Source organism: Palaemon carinicauda, unplaced genomic scaffold, assembly GCF_036898095.1.
Source record: "Palaemon carinicauda isolate YSFRI2023 unplaced genomic scaffold, ASM3689809v2 scaffold12, whole genome shotgun sequence".
Lineage (NCBI taxonomy): Eukaryota > Metazoa > Arthropoda > Malacostraca > Decapoda > Palaemonidae > Palaemon > Palaemon carinicauda.
The window spans coordinates 714,414-737,500 of NW_027168704.1; the positions used below are offsets into that span (position 1 = coordinate 714,414).

General features: G+C 34.9%; 1 protein-coding gene across 7 annotated transcripts in view; it reads right to left on the reverse strand.

Annotated features, from left to right (window-relative positions):
- The window catches only part of LOC137635386 (uncharacterized), a 77,541-nt gene that overhangs the window by 30,871 nt on the left and 23,583 nt on the right, over positions 1 to 23,087 (reverse strand). The window contains exons 1-3 of one of the 7 annotated variants that reach the window (XM_068367857.1): positions 21,128 to 21,168; positions 7,955 to 8,052; positions 7,548 to 7,607 (exon numbers count right to left, since the gene is read on the reverse strand). In XM_068367857.1, the coding sequence (XP_068223958.1) occupies positions 7,548 to 7,607; positions 7,955 to 8,015 (121 nt within the window). In that variant the 5' untranslated portion in view covers positions 8,016 to 8,052; positions 21,128 to 21,168. Of the gene's footprint in view, positions 1 to 7,547; positions 7,608 to 7,954; positions 8,053 to 9,337; positions 9,465 to 19,237; positions 19,396 to 21,127; positions 21,169 to 23,087 lie in introns of those variants that run through there. The other 6 variants (XM_068367855.1, XM_068367854.1, XM_068367856.1 and 3 more) reach the window with 6 other exon arrangements.

Sequence of the window (23,087 nt, forward strand, 5' to 3'; positions counted from 1 at the left end):
TTGTCATCTGCTCGTGTATTTTTTTTTCGGCAAGTGCGAGGAGAATACATTTTAGGAAAATGAATATATCTTAATTTAATGACAAAATTTCGGAAAATTACGTCGTTCTGAAACAAAACAGCTTTTTTATATGATTTGCCAATAAAACAAATTTCTAAAAGGATTTGCCAGAATGTAATAGTGGTTTCATTTTATTATTATTATTATTATTATTATTATTATTATTATTAATTGCTAAGCTACAACCCTAGTTGGAGAAGCAGAATGCTATAAGCACAGGGGCTCCAACAGGGAAAATAGCACAGTGAGGAAAGGAAACAAGGAAAAATAAGATATTTTAAGAACAGTAATATTAGAATAAAAATCTCCTAAATTTACGTCAATACAACTTGTTTTCGACTTCATTAACTAACTAAACTCTGAGTGCATTAAAGGTGTTATGGGGTTACCAGTATCTACTGTATCCATCATTGATTATGCAAACTTGATACTTAACTTTTTGCTAATACTCAACCTCCCAATAACAACAGCTACTTTATTCTACTTCTACTATCTTTTGCCAATTAACTAATAATAAATTACGTTAGAAATATCTGCTAGAACATTAACGGTTATCAAATAAGATTTAGGCAATGATAGAATATCTTGCAGGCTGTTTCTAGAATCCTCTTTTAACCTCTCTCCATAACATCTAAAACATAAATGACTTGCTAATTTCCCCAGTGTAGGACTTGCTGGGGTAGGAGTGGGGAGGGGAAGTTCTATCTCAGACCCTTCCCTGGAACGTGTGTACTGGGCCCCTCTCACGAATAGATAGTAATGAAAAAATAATTGGAAGGAGAAAGGATTAATGGCGTGGAATCATTAAAATATTTAGGATTTGAGAACAAAACCCTCAGAAGAATATTAGGAGCTAAATGGCAGGACGGGATTAGAAATGAAACTATAATAGAGATTACTCAAGTGCCATATGTGGATGAGATCATGGTGATGGGTAGATAGAGATGGTTTGGGCATGCTCTTCGCATTCCCCAAGATAGATTATTCACCAAAGTTTCAATTATCATTATTATTATTATTATTATCACTAGCTAAGCTACAACCCTAGTTTGAAAAGCCGGATGCAATAAGCCCAGGGGCCCCAACAGGGAAAATAGTCCGGTGAGGAAAGGAAACCAGGAAAAATAAAACATTTTAAGAACAGCAACACCATTAAAATAAATATATCCTCTATGAACTTTAAAATATTTAACAAAACAAAAGGAAGAGAAATTAGACAGAATAGTGTCCCCTAGTGTAGCCTTAAGCAAGAGAACTCTGACCCAAGACAGTGGAAGACCATGGTACAGGGGCTATGGCACTACACAAGACTAGAGAACAATGATTTAATTTTGGAGTGTCCTTCTCCTGGAAGAGCTTCTTACCATAGCTAAAGAGACACTTCTATCTTTACCAAGAGGAAAGTAGCCACTAAACAGTTATAGTGTAATAATTAATCCCTCGGGTGAAAGAGGAATTGTTTGGTTATCTCAGTGTTGTCAGGTTTATGAGGACAGAGGAGAATCTGTGAAGAATAGGCTAGACTATTCAGTGTATGTATAAGCAAAGGGAAAGGAAAGTGAACCTTAACCAGAAAGAAGGATCCCATATAGGACTCTCTGGCCATTCAAAGGACCCAATAACTCTCTAGCGGTAGTATCTCAATGAGTGGCTGGTGTATTGGGCTCCACAAGACACTAGAAGAGTTGGCGGACCCAGGTCTACATGGCTGAGGACTATGAAGTGTGAAGTAGGAGATGATGAATGGAGAAGTATTGATTTAAAAGCTCAAGATAGAGACGAGTGGCAAAACCTAACCGAGGCCCTTTGCGTCAATATGCATAGGAGGAGATGATGATGATGATATATGTGTGTGTATGTGTTGCATTTGTAGTAGATAGTCGAGACGTCAAATGATAACACATAATGAAATATGGAAAGTCGATTAGTAACATTTGGATGCATTCGCTAACAAAGACAGCCCTTTACACTCTTTGATTTGATAAGGTTGGAGAATGCTCCACCCATTCTGTAAAAAGTAGTAAGAAGAGCAACCGTTTATCTCTTTCGTCATGGGAACACCAGAGACATCTGACGAACGATTTCCCTTAAGCGTCTGGGAAGTTTTAAATATGACTGTACATATCCCTGTCGAAATCATGGTTTTTACTTTGAATCGGGTTGAAATACTAATCGTAAAACGTTTCCCTTTGGCTTTTTTTTTATCTCAAGCAGAGTGAATTTGTTATTTAAGTGATTTGCTGCTTGATTTGATCTGTTGATAATACACTGATTGACTCAACTGCATGTACCAGTTTCAACTATCTTTTAACTTTACTAAAAATGTGGTAATTTCTTAGCTTTGTCACCGTTCTACCGAGTTTTAAATTCTACCTATAACCTTGAACTAACTCACAGTTTGGTCCGTAAACTTCATTTGTCTAAGACCAGTATCCATAAGGCTTGGCTTTCTCTAAAGTCTACTCACAAGCTCGATTCCATCTGAGCTTCCCATAAAAACTCGAGATGTCTAAGTTCTATTCACAAATTCTACAGTATGTACCCAATGACCGGATCTAAACTTTACTCATTAGTGCTGACAGTTTTTAAGTTTTAATCAGAGATTTTGATAGTGCTTACAGTCTATAAAAAATCTAATCAATCTTTCCTTTTTTTTTTCTCAATAATACAATTCCACCTCCAAAATCTTGTAGCACTGAAGTAGTCCTTAGTATTTCTGGATGCCTTTATGCACTTGTTCTCCTATTATAAATTTAACACATTTACTTCCTAGACCTGAGACTATTAAATGACCTCTTTAGGAGTCAAATGTTCAATGAAAATTCAAATAACACAGATTTTGTATTAAAAAGTTGTACTTGTGAATAAGGCTGTTGAGGTTTTTAGTAGAGTGGTGAGGTGGTGAGGAAATTTGTTGGTATATAAAGAAAATCAGGAAATCCGTCTAAAATATCTATCTTTCACGTGTCAGAGCAACCAATGCTAAACGGCACCCAACGATAAGCCTATTAGTCCCAGAGCTCGGAGGGTTTTATTTATGTTTTTGAGTGCAAAAGGTCTGTTAGTTGTTTCTATAGTAGAATTTTCTCAGGAATTCAAAAATCTATTTCTTACAAACACAGCGGTAGCCGTTTTTTCAGAAACTGACGTTAAAGATGGGCACCCCTTGTGAAAAAGAGCAATCTCCATACATATTAATTTAAATGCGTATTTCCAAAATTTAAATGTATATAATGCCTCCAAATAATCATTTTATGTTAAGAATACCTTATTATGCTTCATTTGGTGTGAATAATGTTAGATTTTTTTGATTTTTGTTCTTTCAGATAAGCCTAGATGTCGCCAAAAGTTGTCGCGAACAAGTGAATGGTAATCGTGGTGGTAATGGTGATGGTGATGTCGCATAAATATTATTTGTGCTTTCAGGTTATTAGTGTAGTGTAGAAAATGGCAAATAAGATCTCTTGTATTCTCCATACCACTGGAAAATGCATGGAAGAGGTAAAGACATTTGATCCAGATTCATGGGAGAAAGTCAAACATGCTAATGGTGCATAGCGAAAATTATTCAAAGATTCAAAATACTTTTCAGTTAAGCTTCCTGACTATTATGGTGATACAGATGGGTATCACTCTCAATGTTATAAAAGTTTCACTGCTGTTCGTCAGACCATACCAGACAATTTACCTGCAAAGGCAAATACATCTGAAAAAAAAACTTACGATCCAGCATTGAACGTAACTCAGCATCTAGCACAGGGATTTTCCCAAAACTATGCTTATTCTGTTACTGGAGTGAAAAGTCAGCAGGAAAAAACAAGCCAAAAGAAAGACTAGGCAACTGTGAAACCATTGCGAGTGTCCAAAGTATCCAAACTGCAGCATAGACACTGAGTGATGGACAGCTTTTGGCAAAAATTACTGGTATTGACCTCATCTCTAAAGAGGTCAAATATCACCACTCCTGCAGAAAATTTTACCTTCAACGTGCCCAGAGAGAACTGGTGACATCCAATCATGCATCCAAAAAATCACAAGCCCACAAGACTGCTTTCATTGAGCTAAAACAATACATTGACAAAACATTCATTGAAAACGAAGGTGCTGAACTGCTTACCTCAATACATGGCAGGTATATGTCAAGCTTGGAATCTGATGAATCAACATATTCTGCCCAGTCACTTTGCCAGAAAATATAGAACACTTATCCAACACTGAAGCAGACAAAGCAGAGCAATAAGTCTGGCACAATAATTTATAGTCGCACTCTCACACCAGATTCTGCAATACGTCTGGCAACATTTGATGAGCGCAACATCAAGGAAGCAGCATTGTAAATTCGTTCTCTTGTATTCAGTGCCAAGACCAAACAGAAAAACCTACCAGATCCACTGACTGCTGAAGCTCTAGCAGAAGATCAAATAGACACTTCTACATCGCTTCTGACATTCTTTCAAATCCTCTTTACAGGCTCTGACAATCCAGCAGAGCATATCAAAAGGCAAGCACGGTCTTTGGCTGATAATGTTAATGATATGAAGGTTATTGAATTGAAGGGCACCAGAGATTTGTTTGGAAGTCTTTTCTACCTTAGTACCACGCAGAATATTGACCTAGAGCTAGTCTTTACCTACCCTCTCACACCCGTACCCATATCATTGGCACATGATGACGGAAGCATCAACAAAACAGATAAGGCCAGGCTCCTTCACAAGATTGAAGGCATGGTAGACAGCACACCCCCTCCTAGTGAAACGGACATTACCATCATCGGCGCCATGCTCTTGTTGCATATACTGCAGAATTTACCACCAACATTTGGGGCATTGGCTCAGCTGATCATCTGTCGGTTGTGCTAGAAGCCGTCTCATCGAATAGATTTGGTTTGTGACACCTACATCACTCCTATTAAATATGTGGAACACTCAAGACGTAGAAATGACAATGCAGCATACACCATAGCAGGGCCAAAGCAAAAGTATCCAAAAGACTGGCAGAAGGCATTGTGGTCATCAGCTTTCAAGACAGCATTTTTTCAGTTCCTCCTGACAGATTGGACTGAACACACACATGAATATCTTGGCTGGTCACACAGCCTATCTCGCTCTTGACTAAACCTGCTACTCCTTCAATACCAGGGACGGAAAAGTCCACAGAGAAGAGATCCCACAGCTTAGATGTCTCCATGAAGAAGCTGATACACGGATTATGTACCATCTACATCACATCCTAGAAAAGAACAGATGTTCTTCAGTAGTCATCAGAAGTTCGGACACAGATGTGTTTATTTTGCTCCTGTATCACATTGAAATCATACGAATGGCAGCAGTTTCACTATTTGGATGGACGCTGGCCTTAGCAGTAACAACACAAGGAGATACATTAACATCTCACTGCTGGTGGATCATATGAATCGAGCCATGATTGATGCTTTACCAGCATTGCATGCCTTCACTGGTTCAGACTACACATCATCATTTATGAGCAAAGGAAAGCTGAAAGCCTTGCAGTTGATTTTGAAGCATGACAATTTTAAGGAAGCTTTTGCAAACCTTGCGGTTAATGCTGTAGTCACTCCTGAAGGTTTGGCTGCTATTGAAAAGTTCACTTGTGCATTGTATGGTTTGCCCAAACTCAACAGCATCAATGATGCTAGATTTGCTCTTTTCCAACAGAAGTATGCACCAAAGAGGGATGAAAATTCTTTAGAAAAAATTCAAGGAATTAATCCTAGCAGCATGCCACCATGTCAGAAAGTCCTGCTCAATAAAATCCACAGAACCAACTATGTTGCTGCCATGTGGAAAAATGCCAAACATCCTCAACCGTGCACAACTCCAGCCGAGGAACACGGATGGAAACTGGTCGGTAACTCATTTGTTATTGACTGGTTCAATGGAAACCAACTTCCACAGAGTGTGGTACGTCATCGTAGTCATGATACAGAAGATGACATCAACATAGATGTGACTGATAATCAAACTCAGTTTGACTCTAGTGATGAATCTGACTTTGATGATGGACAGTAAACTTTGTGTCATCATGAAATGAATGATTTGATTAGGATACATAGAGAACAGTTTGCTGCCAGCATGATAGCATTAAAATATATATATACTACTATGCCCATGGGCCATGACCTTTGTATATTTAACTATTTCATTGCAACACCAAAAGTAATACTATAGTGTAATTTAAATTATCATCCACTTCTTGGTATAATTCAAAACGCAATTATTTGTTTGTGTACACATCTAATTTGCATTACAAACAATTGAAAGCTATAATATGTTAATGTTCAAAATAAACATACTTTGAGACATTAGAAAGAATAAGTTATTTCAATTGCATGTAGAACAATATATTGGCCTTTGATTGGTAGAAAATCCGAAAAAGAGAAAATTACAAAATGCCACTTATTCACAATAACTTTCCGTGACATCTTTGATAATCTGAAATTTAAAAAACAACAACGAAATAATCCTACATTAGTCACATCAAATGAATCATAAAAACGTATCGTTACCAAAAAATAATTATTTGGAGGCACTTTATACATTAACATTTGGAAAATGAACATTTAAATTGAAATGTATAACATTGGGAGGCGCCATAGAGAAAGTTAATTTTCAAAAGGGGTACCCATATTCAATGCGCATTTCTGAAAAACGGCTACCGCTGTGTTTGTAAGAAATAGATTTTTGAATTCTTGAGAAAATTCTACTATAGAACCAACTAACAGACCTTTTGCACTCAAAAACATAAATAAAACCCCCCGAGCTCTGGGACTATATGGTTGGTAATAACTACCACCTTATGTTCCCATTTATATTAGATAGCAGTTATTTCTTCTCTCTTATCAACTTTATTATATTATTCCGTGGATCATATTAATGTTTTTCCTTTTATAAATAGGAATTGTTAATTAAAATTATATTTGATATATTCAATATATTAACAAAACCTTTTATTCTCTTGAACTAGTGTGATTGCTAACTTCAATATTTGGAAATTGAAGATTATTTGTAACCAGTAACTGAATCCAACTGGAAAACTACAGTTAGAGGACTTGAACTATACAGATTTTTTCATAGACGTAAAATGATAACAAATAATGAAGCATTTATTCATAAAATGTGAAAACTTCCGAAGTTGTACCATGAAGGATGCTTTTTTGAATGTTTAAAGTCTAGAGTCCAAACCTTATAAATGAAAAAACAATTTCCCCAAAAGAATGAAAATTGGTCTTGTTATGTGCAGATGGCTGTAACAAAAGAGGAAATGGAGTATTATCTTGATATCAGATGAATTTATCTTATCTCTAACAGAGTTCTTTGCAACAGAAGGATCCCAGCCATGAAGTATCTACTCAATGTGATGTAAGATATAAATTCTACGTACATTTTCATAGCATTGATGTTAATTTTACTTTAAAAAAGACAGTCAAATTACGTATCTATTCCATAGGAAAATGCGTGATGTATTACCTTCGTCTGTAGCGGGTGGTTGATGAATTTCATGGTCTATACTTTTTGCGTAGAGGCCATCTGGAAAGAACGACAAAATGACTTATTATAACATAAAGGAAATCAAGCTAAAACCAAAGGGGAAATAAGATGAAAAATTCAAGATAAAACTCCGGGAACATTTTCTTTGGCTGAATAAAATTTTGAATGGATAACAAATTCAGGAAGGTAAAGTATTTCATTGACTACAGGAGAATAGCTGAAGCATTTTAATGAGTGAATAAGTAACCATGGAGTCAAACTAAGCAAAACAAAGCTTAAAGTAAGCACTGTATAATAGTTATAATAAGAAGATATCAGAGGGAGACAATTTAAGATTATAATGATAAGCTGAAGAGTAAACAAGCAAAGGATTCCTGATACTTTACCCATATTAACAAACAAAGCCAAAACGACGAAGGTAATTTGCATTAGCATAAAAGACCGCATGTCTCACATGAAGATTTTGTGGTTGGAGTTAAATATTCTGCGAAGAAAAGAAATATGGAAGTTTAATGGCTCTCTTTGTCACTCACAGGTGCATACCCAAAAATCTCAGGACCCCTGGGATGATTCAGTACAGAGGCCCCCTCCCTCTCAAAATGGCGATTTGGTAGTCATTTTAAAGGTACGTTTAATTGCTTTTATTTTCCCATTCTGCTTTCGAGCTCCCCCCCCCCCTTTTTCTTTTGGAGGCCCAGGAACCATCAAAAGAAAATTCCCCGACCTCCTCCTTTGGAACGCCACTGGTCACTCACTTGGGTTATGTGGTCCGGCTTCAGAGGTTCACACCTGTCCTCCATTTCCCTTGAACACATTACCACAACACCTGGACACTTGCAATTCCAAAAAAAAAAAAAAAAAAAAAAAAAAAAAAAAAGATAACGCGCCCCTTATGCTTAACAGTGTTACAAGATAGGGAAATCATTCCGTGTCATTACCAAGGAAAATTAGCATTCCATCTGTATATATGAAATGGCATTTCTCGTCACTATAGATATGTTAACAGCTCTATGTAATTCAAATCATCGGCTAAAGACTACATTTAATGCACTGGTTATAGCATCCTGCCTTTCCAAGGGCTGCAGCTTAGCTAATAATAATAATAATAATGATGATGATAATAATAATAATAATAATTATAGTAATAACAATAATAATATTTATAAAATTCTTAATGTTTATTTCATTGTTTTAACAAGAAAAAAGATTCACGTCCTTATAAAGATGAAACCCCACCTCACTGCTATACAATAAGAAGAAATCAAATCGATAATGATGAGTAATGCAGGTCAAAACACAAGGCAGATACATTTATATCTTTCCTATCTCATTTAAGTGAGGCGATAAAATAACTTGCTAATGTTAATAGTAGCTCCTGTCATTCATATATTGTATTTCACTATTCGTTTCATTCATCAACAGAAGCATTTGTCTTAAATGGCTATTAAAGATCTGTCTAACGATTATTAACAAAATGAAATCCAGACAAAAGAAATACAACGCATTGCTGTGCTAACGTTTTGTTCTGGTAGGTTTTGTAGGAGATATTTCAATAACTGGTGGAGTTTTGCTTACAGTATATGATTTGGGGCATGTAATTAGCCATTGATCACGAAGCAAACTTTTGATCTACACAAATGTTTGTTGCAAAAGCCGGGAAGGAATTGTTCTGTTGCTAGAATTATTCGAACCAACATAAACGTTTTGCGCTGATATTACTTCATACTAGAGTTTAAGAGAAATTATATAATAGTTTGACAACACCTTACCGATTCGAATCAGCAGAAATTAAATCTGTATAAGAAGTAAATTCAACAACCACTCTCAAGAAGAAACAGCAATTGTATTAGAGTTTGTACGAAAGTGAAAAGCTGCACGTGTGCACTGTACGAGCTATTGGCTTCGACTGATCTGTCTACTGACAGTGGCATCTGGAAAACTGCCGCGACTTGCACGAACAAGTTCAGGAACGTAACCTTAATGTGATTACCTATATAATCAGTCTATAGAATTAATTTGGCTTTATGTTTTACAATTTTTTTCATACTAGGCTCCCCTATTATGTTTCGATCATAGCTGTGATTAATTTTGTAAATCACAATAAAAGGAGAATGAATAAGTATTACCCTGTATGCTTATCTGTTGAAGATTTATTGGAGGTATACGTATCGACATAGCTAAAGCATTTTGGGGTAATAACCAAATTCGATTAACCGTATTGTGTTGTGAATAATCAGATTTGGTATAAACTGCTTTATTGTAAATACAATGAATTAATTATTACCAAAAAATTTAATAATCGAAATAGTTATCGGAAAATTTAGAATAGATTAGCGTTGTCTCGGTATAGTACTTCGTTTGTGTGAGAAGGAAAGACACGTCATGATTAAGAGGTGGAAAGTTCCTTAACGAATGAGATGACTGATTCATAGAACACTTCGACTCTACATAGAAAGTACAGTAATGGGAGTCATTCACAATCGATGGGAATATTTCAAAACAAATGGAAATAATTCCAGACGAATGGGAATCGTTCAGTCTTTCGAGCCAAATGGGAATTCTTCAAGAAAAATAAGCATACTTCCAATGAAATGGGAACCATTGGAGAAAAATGAGAATCCTTCCAGGCAAATGGGAATCCTTCCAGTCAAATGAGAATACTTCCAAATGGACAGGAATCCTTCCAGACAAATTATAATTCTTCAAGACAAATGAGAACCTTTCTTGACAAAATGAAAATCCTTCCAGACAAATTACAATTCTTTAAGACAAATGAGAATCCTTTTTGACAAAATGGAAATCCTTCCAGAAAAATAGGAATCCTTCAAGTCGAATAAGAAACCTTCTTGACAAATGTAAATACATATAGACAAGTGGTGATTCTTCTAGACATATGAAAATCCTTTCAGACAATTGGGAATCCTTCAAGACACATGAGAATCCTTTTAAAAAAAATGGGAATCCTTCAAGACATATGATAATCCTTGCAGACAAGTGTTAGTTTTTCTAGACAAATGAGAATCCTTTCAGACAAATGGGAATCCTTCAATACAAATGAAAATCCTCCCAAATAAATTTGAATCCTTATAGACAAATGGAAATCCTTCGAGACAAATTGGATTGCTTCCAGGCAAATGGGAATCATTCTAAACCAATAGAAAACCTTCCTGAGAATCCTTCCACATAAATAAAAATCCTTTCAGTCAAATATGAATACTTTCAGACAAATGGAATCTCTTGAAACTAATGGAAATCCTTCCAAGCAACTGGAAATCCTTACAAACAAATGAGAAACCTTCCATACAAATGAAAAGCTTTCCATACAAATGAGAATCCTTCCATACAAAGAAGAATACTTCCAGACAAATGTGAATCCATCCTTACAAAGGAGAATCTTTCCAGAGAAATGAGAATCTTCCATACAAATGAGAATCCTTCCAGACAAATGATAATCCTTCCAGACAAATGAAATTATTTTCAGTCAAACATGAATCCTTTCAGACAATGGGAATCCCTTGAAACTAATCGAAATCCTTCCATGCAAATAGGAACCCTTACAAACAAATGAGAATCCTTCCAGACAAATGGAAATCCTTCCATACGAATGAGAACCCTTTCAGTAAATGAAAATCTTCGAAGTAGATAGAAATCCTTACAGACAAATGAGAATCCTTCAATACAAATGGTAATCCTTCAAGATAAAAGTGAATCCTACCAAAAAATTGTAATTATTCAAGAAAAATGAGAATCCTTCTTGACAGATGGAAATCCTTCCAGACAAATTGAAATTCTCTTAAGTTAAATGAGAACCTTCTTGAAAAATTGAAATCATTATAGACAAGTGTTAATTCTTTCAGACAAATGGGAATCTTTCAAGACAAATGGGAATCCTACCAGAAAAAATGGAAATCTTATCAGGCATAAGGAAATTGTTCCAAACAAACTTAAATCGTTCCAGACAAATGGGAAATCTTGAAGAAAAATCAGAATCCTTTGAGAAAATTGGAAATCCTACCAGATATACGGAAATCCTTGCAGAAAAATTGAAATCCTTATAGAAAAAGGGGACTCACTGATGACAAATGAGAATCATTTCATTTAAATGGAAATCCTACCAGACATACAGAAATGCTTTCAGACATATTAGAATCCTTCCAAAAATGCTGAAATACTTCCAGACAATTTGAAATCCTTCCAAAAAATTAGAATCCTTGATGACAAATGAGAATCCTTCCTGATAAATGGAAATCATACAAGATATATGGAAATTCTTCCAAACAAATTAGAATCCTTGATGCCAAATGAAAATCCTTCCAGATAAATGGTCCTACCAGACATATGAAATTCCTTCGAGACAAATTGCTATCCTTCGAGACAAATTAGAATCCTTGACAACAAACCAGAATCCTTCTATACAAATGAGAATCCTTACATACAAACGAAAATCCGTCTAGACAAATGATATTCTTTCCATACAAATAAGAATCCTTCCATACAAAGGAGAATCCTTTCAGACAAGTGAGAATCCATCCATAAAAATGAGAATCGTTTCAGAGAAATGAGCATCCTTCCATACAAATGAGAACCCTTCTAGACAAATGGAAATCCTTTCAGTCAATGATGAATCCCTTCAGACAAATGGAATCACTGACGACAATTGTGAATCCTTCCATTTAAATGGGAATACTATCAGACATAAAAAAATGCTTTCAGTAATATTAGAATCCTTCCAGAAATACGGAAATACTTCCAGACAAATTGAAATCCTTCCAAATAAAAGCGAATCCTTGATGACAAATGAGAATCATTCTAGGTGAATGGAAATCCATTAAGACAGATGAGAATCATCCCACACAAATGGGAATCCAATAAGGCAGATGAAAATCCTCCCAGGCAACTTGGAATTCATTAACACATGAGAATCCTCACAGGCAAATGGAAATCCATTAAGACGGATGAAAATCCTCTCAGGCAGATGGGAATCCATTAAGAAAAATCAGAATCCTCCATGGAGGCAGATGAATATCCACCCAGACAACTGGGAATTCAATAAGACAGATGGGAATCCATTCAGACAGATGAAAATCCTCCCAGACAAATGGGAATACAATAAGACTGATGCGAATCCTCTTAGACAGATTGAAATCCACTAAGACAGATGGGAATCGTAATGGAAAAATGGGAATTCATTAAGACAGAGGAGAATCCTCCCAAACAAATTGGAGTAATTATGGCAGATGAGAATCCTCCCAGACAAATAGGAATCCATTAGAACATATGAGATTCTCCCAGACAAATGGTAATCAACTAAGACAGATGGGCATCCTTCCAGATAGATGGGAATCGATTAAGGCAGATGAGAATCCTTCCAGACAAATGGGAATCCATTAAGACATACAAAAATTCTTCCAAATAATAAGGAATCAATTAAGGCAGGTGAGAATCCTCCCAGACAAATGGGAATCCAGGAAGGAAGATGAGAATCCTCTCACACAAATGGGAATCCATTAGGACAGATGACAATACTCTCAGGCAGATGGGAATCTATAAAGACAGATGAAATTCCTCACAGACAAATGGGAATCCATTAAGACTGATAATAACCCTGATAGAAAGATGGAATCCATTAAGACAGAGGAGAATACTCCTTGACAAATGGGAATTCATATAAGACAGATGAGAATCCTCCCAGACATTTGGAGTCCATTAAGACTGATAAGAATCTTCCCAGACAAATGGGAAACAATTAAGACATGCGAATCCTCCCATAAAAATGGAAATCCTTTAAAAGAGACGAGTATCCTCCCAGACAAATTGGAATCATTTGAGATAGAAGAGAATCATCTTGGATAGATAAGAATCCTCTAAAACCAATGCGAATACATTAAGAAAGATAAGAATCCTCCCAGACAGATGGGAATCTATTAAGAAAGATAGGAATGCTTCCACAAAAAATGGGAATCAATTAGGAAAGATGAGAATCCTTCCAGATAAACAGGAATCCATTAAGACGTATGGGAATCCTTCCAAACAAATGGAAATCCATTAAGACAGATGAGAACCCTCCCAGACAACTGAGTATCCATTAACACAGATGGGAGTCCTCCCAAAATAAATGGTAATCCATTAAGGACGATGCAAATCCTCACAGATAGATGGGAATCCATTAGGACAGAGGATATTCCTCTCAGAAAAATAGGAATCAATTAAGACAGATAAGAATGCTCCCACACAAAGGGAAATCAATTGAGCAAGATGGGAATCCTCCTAGATAAATAGGAATCTATCAAGACAGATGGGAATCAACTCAAACCAATAGAAATCCATTAAGGTAGATGAGAACCTTCACAGACAACTGGAAATCCATTAAGGTAGATGGGAATTCTCCCTGACAAATGGGATTCCATTAAAACTGATGAGAATCCTTCTGGACAAATAGGTATCCATTAAGGAAAGTGGGAATCTTTCTAGACAGTTGGCAATCTATTAAGGAAAATAAGAATACTCCCAGACACCTGGGAATCATTGAAGACAGAGGAAAACCTCTTAGATAGATGAGAATGTTATCAGACAAATGGAATCCATTAGAAAAGTTGAGAATCCTCCCAGACAGATGAAAGTCTATAGAGATAGATGGGAACCCCCCTAGGCAAATGGGAATCCATTAAAAAAGAGAAGAATCCTCGCGGACAAATTGGAATCATTAAGACAGATGAGAATCCTCCCAGACAGATGGGAATCTATTGAGACATAAAAATCCTCCAAAACGAAAGGGAATCAATTAAGACATATGACCAATCCTCTCATACAAATGTAAATCAATTAAGACAGACAAAATTTTTCCAAAAATTAATGAGAATCCATTATGGCAGAGGAAAAAAATCCTTTCAGATCAATGGGAATCCATTAAGACAGATGAGGATCCTCCCAGACAAATGGAAATCTATTAAGAGATATGGAACTCTACTCAGACAGATAGGAATCTATTAAGACGGATGAGAATCCTCTCAGAGAAATAGGAATCCATTAAGACAGATGAGAATGCTCCCAGACAACTGGGAATCCATTAATACAGATGAAAACCCTTTAAAACCAAGGGAATCCATTAGGATAGTTGAGAATTCTGAAGGCAAATGGAAATCCAATAGGATAGATGAGAATCTTCCCAGACAAAAGGTAAGCAATTAAGACAAATGAGAATCCTCCCTGACAAATGGGAATCCACTGAGGCAGATGAGAATCATCCCAGATATCTGGGAATCCATTATGACAGATATAAATCCTCCCAGATATATGGGAATCCTTTAAGACTGACGAGAATACTCTGAGACAGATTGAAGTCCATTGAGACTGAAGAGAAAATTCTTCCAAAAAATGGGAATCCATTAAGAAGATGAAAATCCTCTCAAACAAATTGGAATCATGAAGACAGACGAGATTTCTCTCAAACAAATGGGAATCCATCAAGATATATGAGAAGCCTCCTAGACAAATGGGAATCAGTTAAGACAGATGAGAATCCTCCCAGACAAATGAGAATCCATTAATACAGATAAGAACCCTCCCAGACAAAAGGAAATCAAGACAAATAGGAACCAATTAAGGCAGATATGAATGCTCCCAGACGAATGGGAATCCACCAGGACTGATGCAAATACTCCCAGACAGATGAGAATCTATAAAGACAGATGATATTCCTCCCAGACAAATAGGAATCCATTAAGACTGATAAGAATCCTCAAAGAAAGATGGGAATCTATTAAGACAGATGGGTATCCTCCTCGATAAATAGGAATCCATTAAGACTGATAAGAATCTTCCCAGACAAATGGAAATCCTTTAAACCAAATTAGAATCAATTAGGACAGAAGAGAATTCTCTCAGACATATAAGGGTCCTCCAAAAACAAATGGGAATCCATAAAGGGAGATAGGAAAAATCTCAGACAAATGGGATTCCATTAAGACAGATAAGAATCCTTCCAGAGAAATGGGAATCGATTAAGACAAATGAAATTACTCCCAGACAAATGGGAATCAATTAAGACAAATAAGAAAGCTCCCACACGAATGGGAATCAAGAAAGATGAGGATAATCCCAGATAAATGGGAATCCAATAAAACAGATGGGAATCCTCCCAAACAAACGGAAATCTATTAAGGCAGATGAGAATCCTTCCAGACAACTGGGAATCCATTAAGATATGATATCCTTTCCAAATAAATGGAAATTCACTGAGGCAGATGAGAATCCTCCCAGACAGATAGAAATCCATTAAGATAGGTAAGAATAGTCCAACGTAAATAGGAATCAATCAAGAAAGATGAAAATCCTTCCAGATAAATGGGAATTCATTAAGACAGATGGGAATTATCCCAAACAAATGGAAATCTATTAAGGCAGATGAGAATCCTGCCAGACAGATGGGAATCCATTAAGATAGATAAGAATACTCCCATGGAAATGGGAATCAATTAAGAAAGATGAAAATCCTTCCAGATAAATGGGAATTAATTAGGACAGATGGGAATCATCCCAAACCAATGGAAAGCTATTAACGCAGATGAGAATCCTCCCAGAAAACTGGGAACCTGTTAAGACAGATAGGAATCCTCCCAAATTATTGGAAATCCATTAAGGATGATGAGATTACTCCCAGACAACAGGGAATCCCTTAGGACAAATGAAAATCCTCCAAGACAAATGGTAATCCATTAAGACAGATGAGAATCCTCCCTAACAATTGTGAATCCATTAAGAAAGATGAAAATCCCCTCAGACAACTGGGAATCCATTAAGACTGATAAAAATCTCCCACACAGATGGGAATCCATTAAGATATGAAAATCCTCCCAGAGAAATAGGAATTCATGAATACAGATGGGAATCCTCCGAGATATATGGAATCAATTAAGATAGATGAGAATCTTCCCAGTGAAATAGGAATCCATTAAGACAGATGGGAATCCTTTCAGACAAATGGGAATCCATTAAGGCAGTTGAAAATCCTCCCAGGCAAGCGGGAATCTATCAAGATAGATGAAAATCCTCCCACACAAAAGGGAATCAATTAAGACAGACGAGAATTCTTCCAGACAAATGGGAATCATTAAGACAGATATGAAACCTCCCAGACAGATGGGAATCCATTAAGGTTGATTAGAATCCTCTCAGACTATTGGGAATCCATTAAGACTAATGAGAATCTTCCCAGACAAACAGGATGCCTTCAAGACTGATGAGAATCTTCCATGAAAAATGGGAATCCATTAAGACTGATGAGAATCTTCCCAGACAAACAGGATGCCTTCAAGACTGATGAGAATCTTCCATGAAAAATGGGGATCAATTAAGACAGATGAGAATCTTCCTAGACAAATGGAAATCAATTAAGACAGATGAGAATCCTCCCAGACGAAAGGGAATAAATTAAGAAAGATTAGAATCCTCCCACACAAACGGGAAGCTTTCAATACATGAGGATCCCCAAGAGCTCAACCTGAATGTGTGCACCTTAGCATGCTAGTAGAGTAGATGTGTTTTTGCAATATTCTGGTTAAATGTTGTCTTTTTTATACGTTGAGTGGCGATATTTTGCTATTATTATTATTATTATTATTATTATTATTATTATTATTATTATTATTATTATTATTATTATTATTATTATTATTATTATTATTATTATTATTCATAGTGGAAAACTATCGCATATAATTTCCTCAGAGACTTCGGATTCTTTCGTAAATAATGTGGCAATGTTTTTTTTAGAAAAAGCAGTGATTGATCAATTAATTAACCTTATGATCTTTTTTACATCTGCTAATTTGACTGTGATCTCATTATACGGAATGTGTTTTATAATATGATGTGGACTTCAAATGAAATAAAATATATCTTCTGTGAAGAAAGTGCGTTAGAGTTCGTATCAGGACATCTAAAAAGCGATATTCATTCTCTTTTACATGTTATTCCATGTTTCTGCTGCTTTTTACGTTCAGGACTTAGATGCTTTCCATTTAGGGGACTTATCATTCTGCTTTTCGTATGGGGATTGAACTCAAATAATAATAATAATAATAATAATAATAATAATAATAATAATAATAATAATAATAATAATAATAATAATAATCATCCGATGAATTTTGATTGATATATTCGTTCGGCCATGACTTCGAAAGGCTCACGTGATGGATATTTGTACCATGTTCTACCAAATGTTGTTTTCCGGTTTTTGAGAAATCTCCTTGGGAACATATACACATACGATGCCATTGACAACATTATGCCACAGGACACGTTCTAATGACTTGATACTTGCACGATTTCCCTTTCAACAATGCCGTGCAACAATGTGTAGTGTCAATGATTAAAGTCAACTTATGGAGTGTGCGAAGGCTTCGGGGATACTTGGGACAGAAATTTGAGATGTTAAAAAATTTGACACGCATAAATTTTCGTGCCATGTTACCCTTTACACGCGCCGAGCGAAATCTTTAATCACTGACATGACGCACGCACGATACGACATTGCGGAAACGAAAATCGTGCATGTGTCATGCAAGTGTCAAGGTGGCCTAGGTAGGCACGTTACTGAGTCTTCGTATCATACGGTTTGTTTCCCTTCACTATTTATCATAAGCATTCTCTCTTTCAGAAATGATTTCCGAGGTGTGTTTTATATAAATTTTCATATCAGATAATGTGAAATGCAGACCATGAATGAGATTGAAATGCTTAAACAGTTATCCTTATCTGACCGATAGCGACATTATCAGTTAAAATGGAAGATAAATGTGTAATCTTTGGTTACATGTGAAGTGAATCAAGAGTGAAAGAAATATGTAAATCAAGTACAGTATCAGATTTAGAAGAAATTATAATTGAATTTGAGACCTTGAAATGCTTCAGAGATTTAGCAGTCTTAAAACAACAACAATAACAATAACATCAAAGTGGTACACAAGACTCTCAAGTACTGAATGACCAAGAAACACTGAAACACTTATGACAAACAAATCATACAGCAATATTATCACCACTATCATTACATAAGCTGGAGTAAGATTATCATTATAACAAATATTGCAGTTGCACATTGAAGGAATTTCTTGGTTTAACGTTGATCCAAGATTATCATATTCATGATTAGTGCTACTATAGATATAGTAGTAACTTAGAACCAACCGGGATACGTGACTCTAGAAATAAAAAAAATTTAACCACAACTTACTCCTTTAACAAGGAGTGTAGAGTAATTTCCACTATGACAAGATACAAGACTACATTTTCCCCCTAATTCTATTCTTATTAAATTGACCTGTGCGTCTGTTTCATTGTCACTAGATCAGGAAAGCGTTAATTTTCCTTTTCAATTTTCAAATGCAATTGAAAATGAAATCATTTCTTACAAATATAAAAATTAACACATTTACTTTATCAGATGTCTCCATCTATTGTCAGCTATCAGAAACAACGTGGGCTACCCATCAGGTGAGGCCATTATAGCCTTGGGCGGAATATAAATGCAACTTCGGTTATATTTCATTCGCATATGTAACACCGTCTCTGGTACAGGTAATAATTTATCTTAACATAAAGTTGAACATAAGTGTATCTAAATGAAGTTAGGTACAAATTATAAAACGAAATAGATATGAACTCACCAACTCCCGAATTCACCTTTCAGTATAACCACTTGAAATTTCTTTTAATAGCTTCAGGAGACCCAATGGAATACAGAGATCTTGTCTTGCAGCCAAGCTTAACTTTGCCTTCTTGATAGCAAAGTGTTTAGCATAGCAATGAATAGATTAAAAACTCTTTTCAACGCCATCGATCACAGCAAATCCTGGGTGGACCAGAGATAACGCACAGATACTTGTTATCAGGGATTTCTATTTCAACCTACGCGATATTTGTATATGAGATATTTTTATTAATACCAGGAACTCCACGCAGTTCAAGCATACACACATATTTATATATAAAATATCTCTATATAGAGTTACATATATATATATATATCTATATATATATATATATATATATATATATATATATATATATATATATATATATATATATATATATATATATATATATATATATATATATATATATATATATATATATATATATATATATATATATATATATATATATATATATATATATATATTTTTTTTTTTCTTTTTTTCATCATGTCCTCCTACGCCTATTGGCATAACGAGCCTCGATTAGATTTCGCCGGTCATCTCTATCTTGAGCTTTTAATTCAATACTTCTTCATTCATCATCTCCTTCTTCACGTTTCATAGTCCTCAGCCAAGTAGACCTGGGTCTTCTAACTCTTCTAGTGCCTTGCAGACCCCAGCTGAACGTTTGGTGAACTAATCTCTATTGGGGAGTTCAAAGAGCATGCCCAAACCATCTCCATCTACCCCTCACCATGATCTCATCGACATAAGGCACTCGGGTAATCTCTTATAGTTTCAATTCTAATCAGGTCTTGCCATTTAACTCATAATATTTAACACCCATATATACTGTATATATATGTATATATATGTATTTATATATATATGTATATATATATATATATATATATATATATATATATATATATATATATATATATATATATATATATATATATAATTAGCTGTTGTTAGTCCACTGCAGGACAAAGGCGTCAGACATATCCTTCACCTCTCGTCAGTTTATGGTCTTGCTTTGCTAGTCTATACCAGCAAAGTTTTTTTAGTTTATCTATCCATCGTCTTCTCTTCCTTCCCCTGCTTCTTTTCTAATCTATTATTTTACATTTTCCTTATATGTACTGTTCTTGTTCATTTCATTTTCTTATATATTGTCAGAATATCGTTTACTTTAGTTTTCTCTTGTATCCGTGTTGCTTTTTTTTTGTCTCCTAGTGTTATCCTTGTGGTAATTTTTCTATAGCTCTTTGCGTGTAACTAGCTTATGTTGTAAAGCTTTAGTAAGGCTCCAAGTTACTGATGCATAAGTTAATACTGGTAGGACCCTCATATGAAATACTTTTCTTTTTAGAGAAAGTAGCATTTTGTTTTCATAATCTAATTTGGTTTAACAAAAGCTCTCCATACCATACTTATCCTTCATTTGATTTTGGTGTTGTGTACTGCACAAACACTTACGGTATATATATATATATATATATATATATATATATATATATATATATATATATATGTGTATATATATATATATTTATATATATATATATATATATATATATATATATATTTATATGTATACATACATACATACATACATACACACACACACACATATATATATATATATATATATATATATATATATATATATATATATATATATATATACATGTATATGCTATGTATATACATACATATATATATGCATATATATGTACACACATAAACACACCCATATATATATATATATATATATATATATATATATATATATATATATATACTACATATGTATATCTCTATATCTATATAGTATTCTGCTCACATTATACATACGATTCTGGTCTCATTAAGATTGAATATTCCTTATTGTCCTCCAAAACTAGTGACCATAACAGTGGTATCACATGATCACACTAACATTGTTGGCCTTTTGATAAAGCAAAAGTGACAGTTGCCATTAGCTATTCAGTGTATCCTTAGGTGGAACCACCAACTCTAGCGGCACATTTTATCAGAATATCTAGACTTTTTCCTTTTTTTTTGCCACAGACTTACTCATTTTTTGGTTTCCATTTTAACCCATTACTCATCTAGTTACCTTAATGTTCCCTCCAGCTTACATACCTAAAGGAGCCGTCCATCAGAAGATTTTTGTTGGCACTTTTTGAGACGTCTTACCAAATTGAAGTTCATGAAAAACCTCTTTTATTGTTACAGCTTCCGTATCCTTCAACACGGGGATGTGATCTAATTTTTAGACTCGGGCAGTATTAATATAAATTCAAATTCAATATTCTACAATTTCATTGACTAAAACCTTGCCATTTTATGGCGTTAGTAAAGCTCACATACGTCAGATAGTGTCGACAAACATTTGAATTTTACTATACATCGCTTGAGCAATATATTAGAGCGTTAAGCTAACTGGGAACAGACCATATGTCTACTGATTTGGAACAAGTCCCATATCATTGGTTAATTGTACTTTTATTATACTAATTCAATTCAAATGGTCCCAAGTAAGGAATATACTGAATACGGTTATTAATCTTTGACTACGTGGTTGGAAATGAAATGGCCTTCATTTCTACTTTAGGAAAATCCGAATATGTTTCTGCCTGCCAAGTCTAAAACTTCGTATTTTCCTGAAAATAACTCTAGTACCAAAACCCCACCAAAACGCTTCAGGTTTTCTTGTCAAAAACGGTAATGATAATGAAATCTCGACAAGTTCTCAGTAACGTCAAGGCGGTATAAGGCAAATTCTTCATAAAACATATACATATAGAATTGTTGTCAGAAACGTTATGAAATGTAGTCGTGGTGCAGTAGTGGCAGTTATTCCTCAAAATCTTGAGCTATTATCATGAAGGTTGACATACGATAAGATAAATCAGGCCGCTTACATTGTCCTTGCTTATCATTATTCTGATGAACTCAACAACAATAGAAAAACTTTGGCTTAAAATAAGTGTTAAGTACACCATGTGCATTCATAGTTGCACGTACTCGTTTATACATACATGGAATACAAGCTTTATAAGGGTCGAACAGCTACTAAAACATTTGCAATCGTCAACCTGAACTTATGTTGGAAACGATTATAGTTACATTATAAATTAACTTAATCATTATCAGAAGTTTATCCGTAATTAAAAGATAATCCCCCACTTCTGTGAAGGATTTTTTATCATGGCAAGTAAAAATGCGATATAACCTATGAACTTCTTCCGTCGATGAGCTGACAATTAGTGTTCCATACATTTGGCTGTGTACCAAAATTTCATCCACTCAGTAATGCTCCCAATGTCCCTCGTTCTTATGACGTAAGATCTCTTGAGATCATTTCATCAATCATGACAGAGATGAATCACTAAATTTCAGCTTCACACATAAACCAATTTATGGTTGGATTTACCTGAGTTCCATATATAGTTATATTTTTGGATATTGCTTTGCTGAGTTAATTGAGAAAACGTCTCTGGTAATTCGAGGTTTAGTTGGCTCATCCGTTTATAACGTTTAAAGAACATTGAATATTTAAATGCAGGTTTTTCTTTAAACGTACCATTGCTGAAATACCTAACGATATATTTCAATGAAACTTAATGAATTCTGTCAGATTTGATATCTAAAATCTTTGGACGAAAAAAATAGAGATTTATCTTTGGATATTTTTGTACATTCTTCTATATTTCTAAGCACAGAAAGGTTGGTATAATTATTTAAGCAGAAAAAATCCACGTTGTTTTTACATTCTGATATAATAATCAAAAGGTTTTGATGTATACAC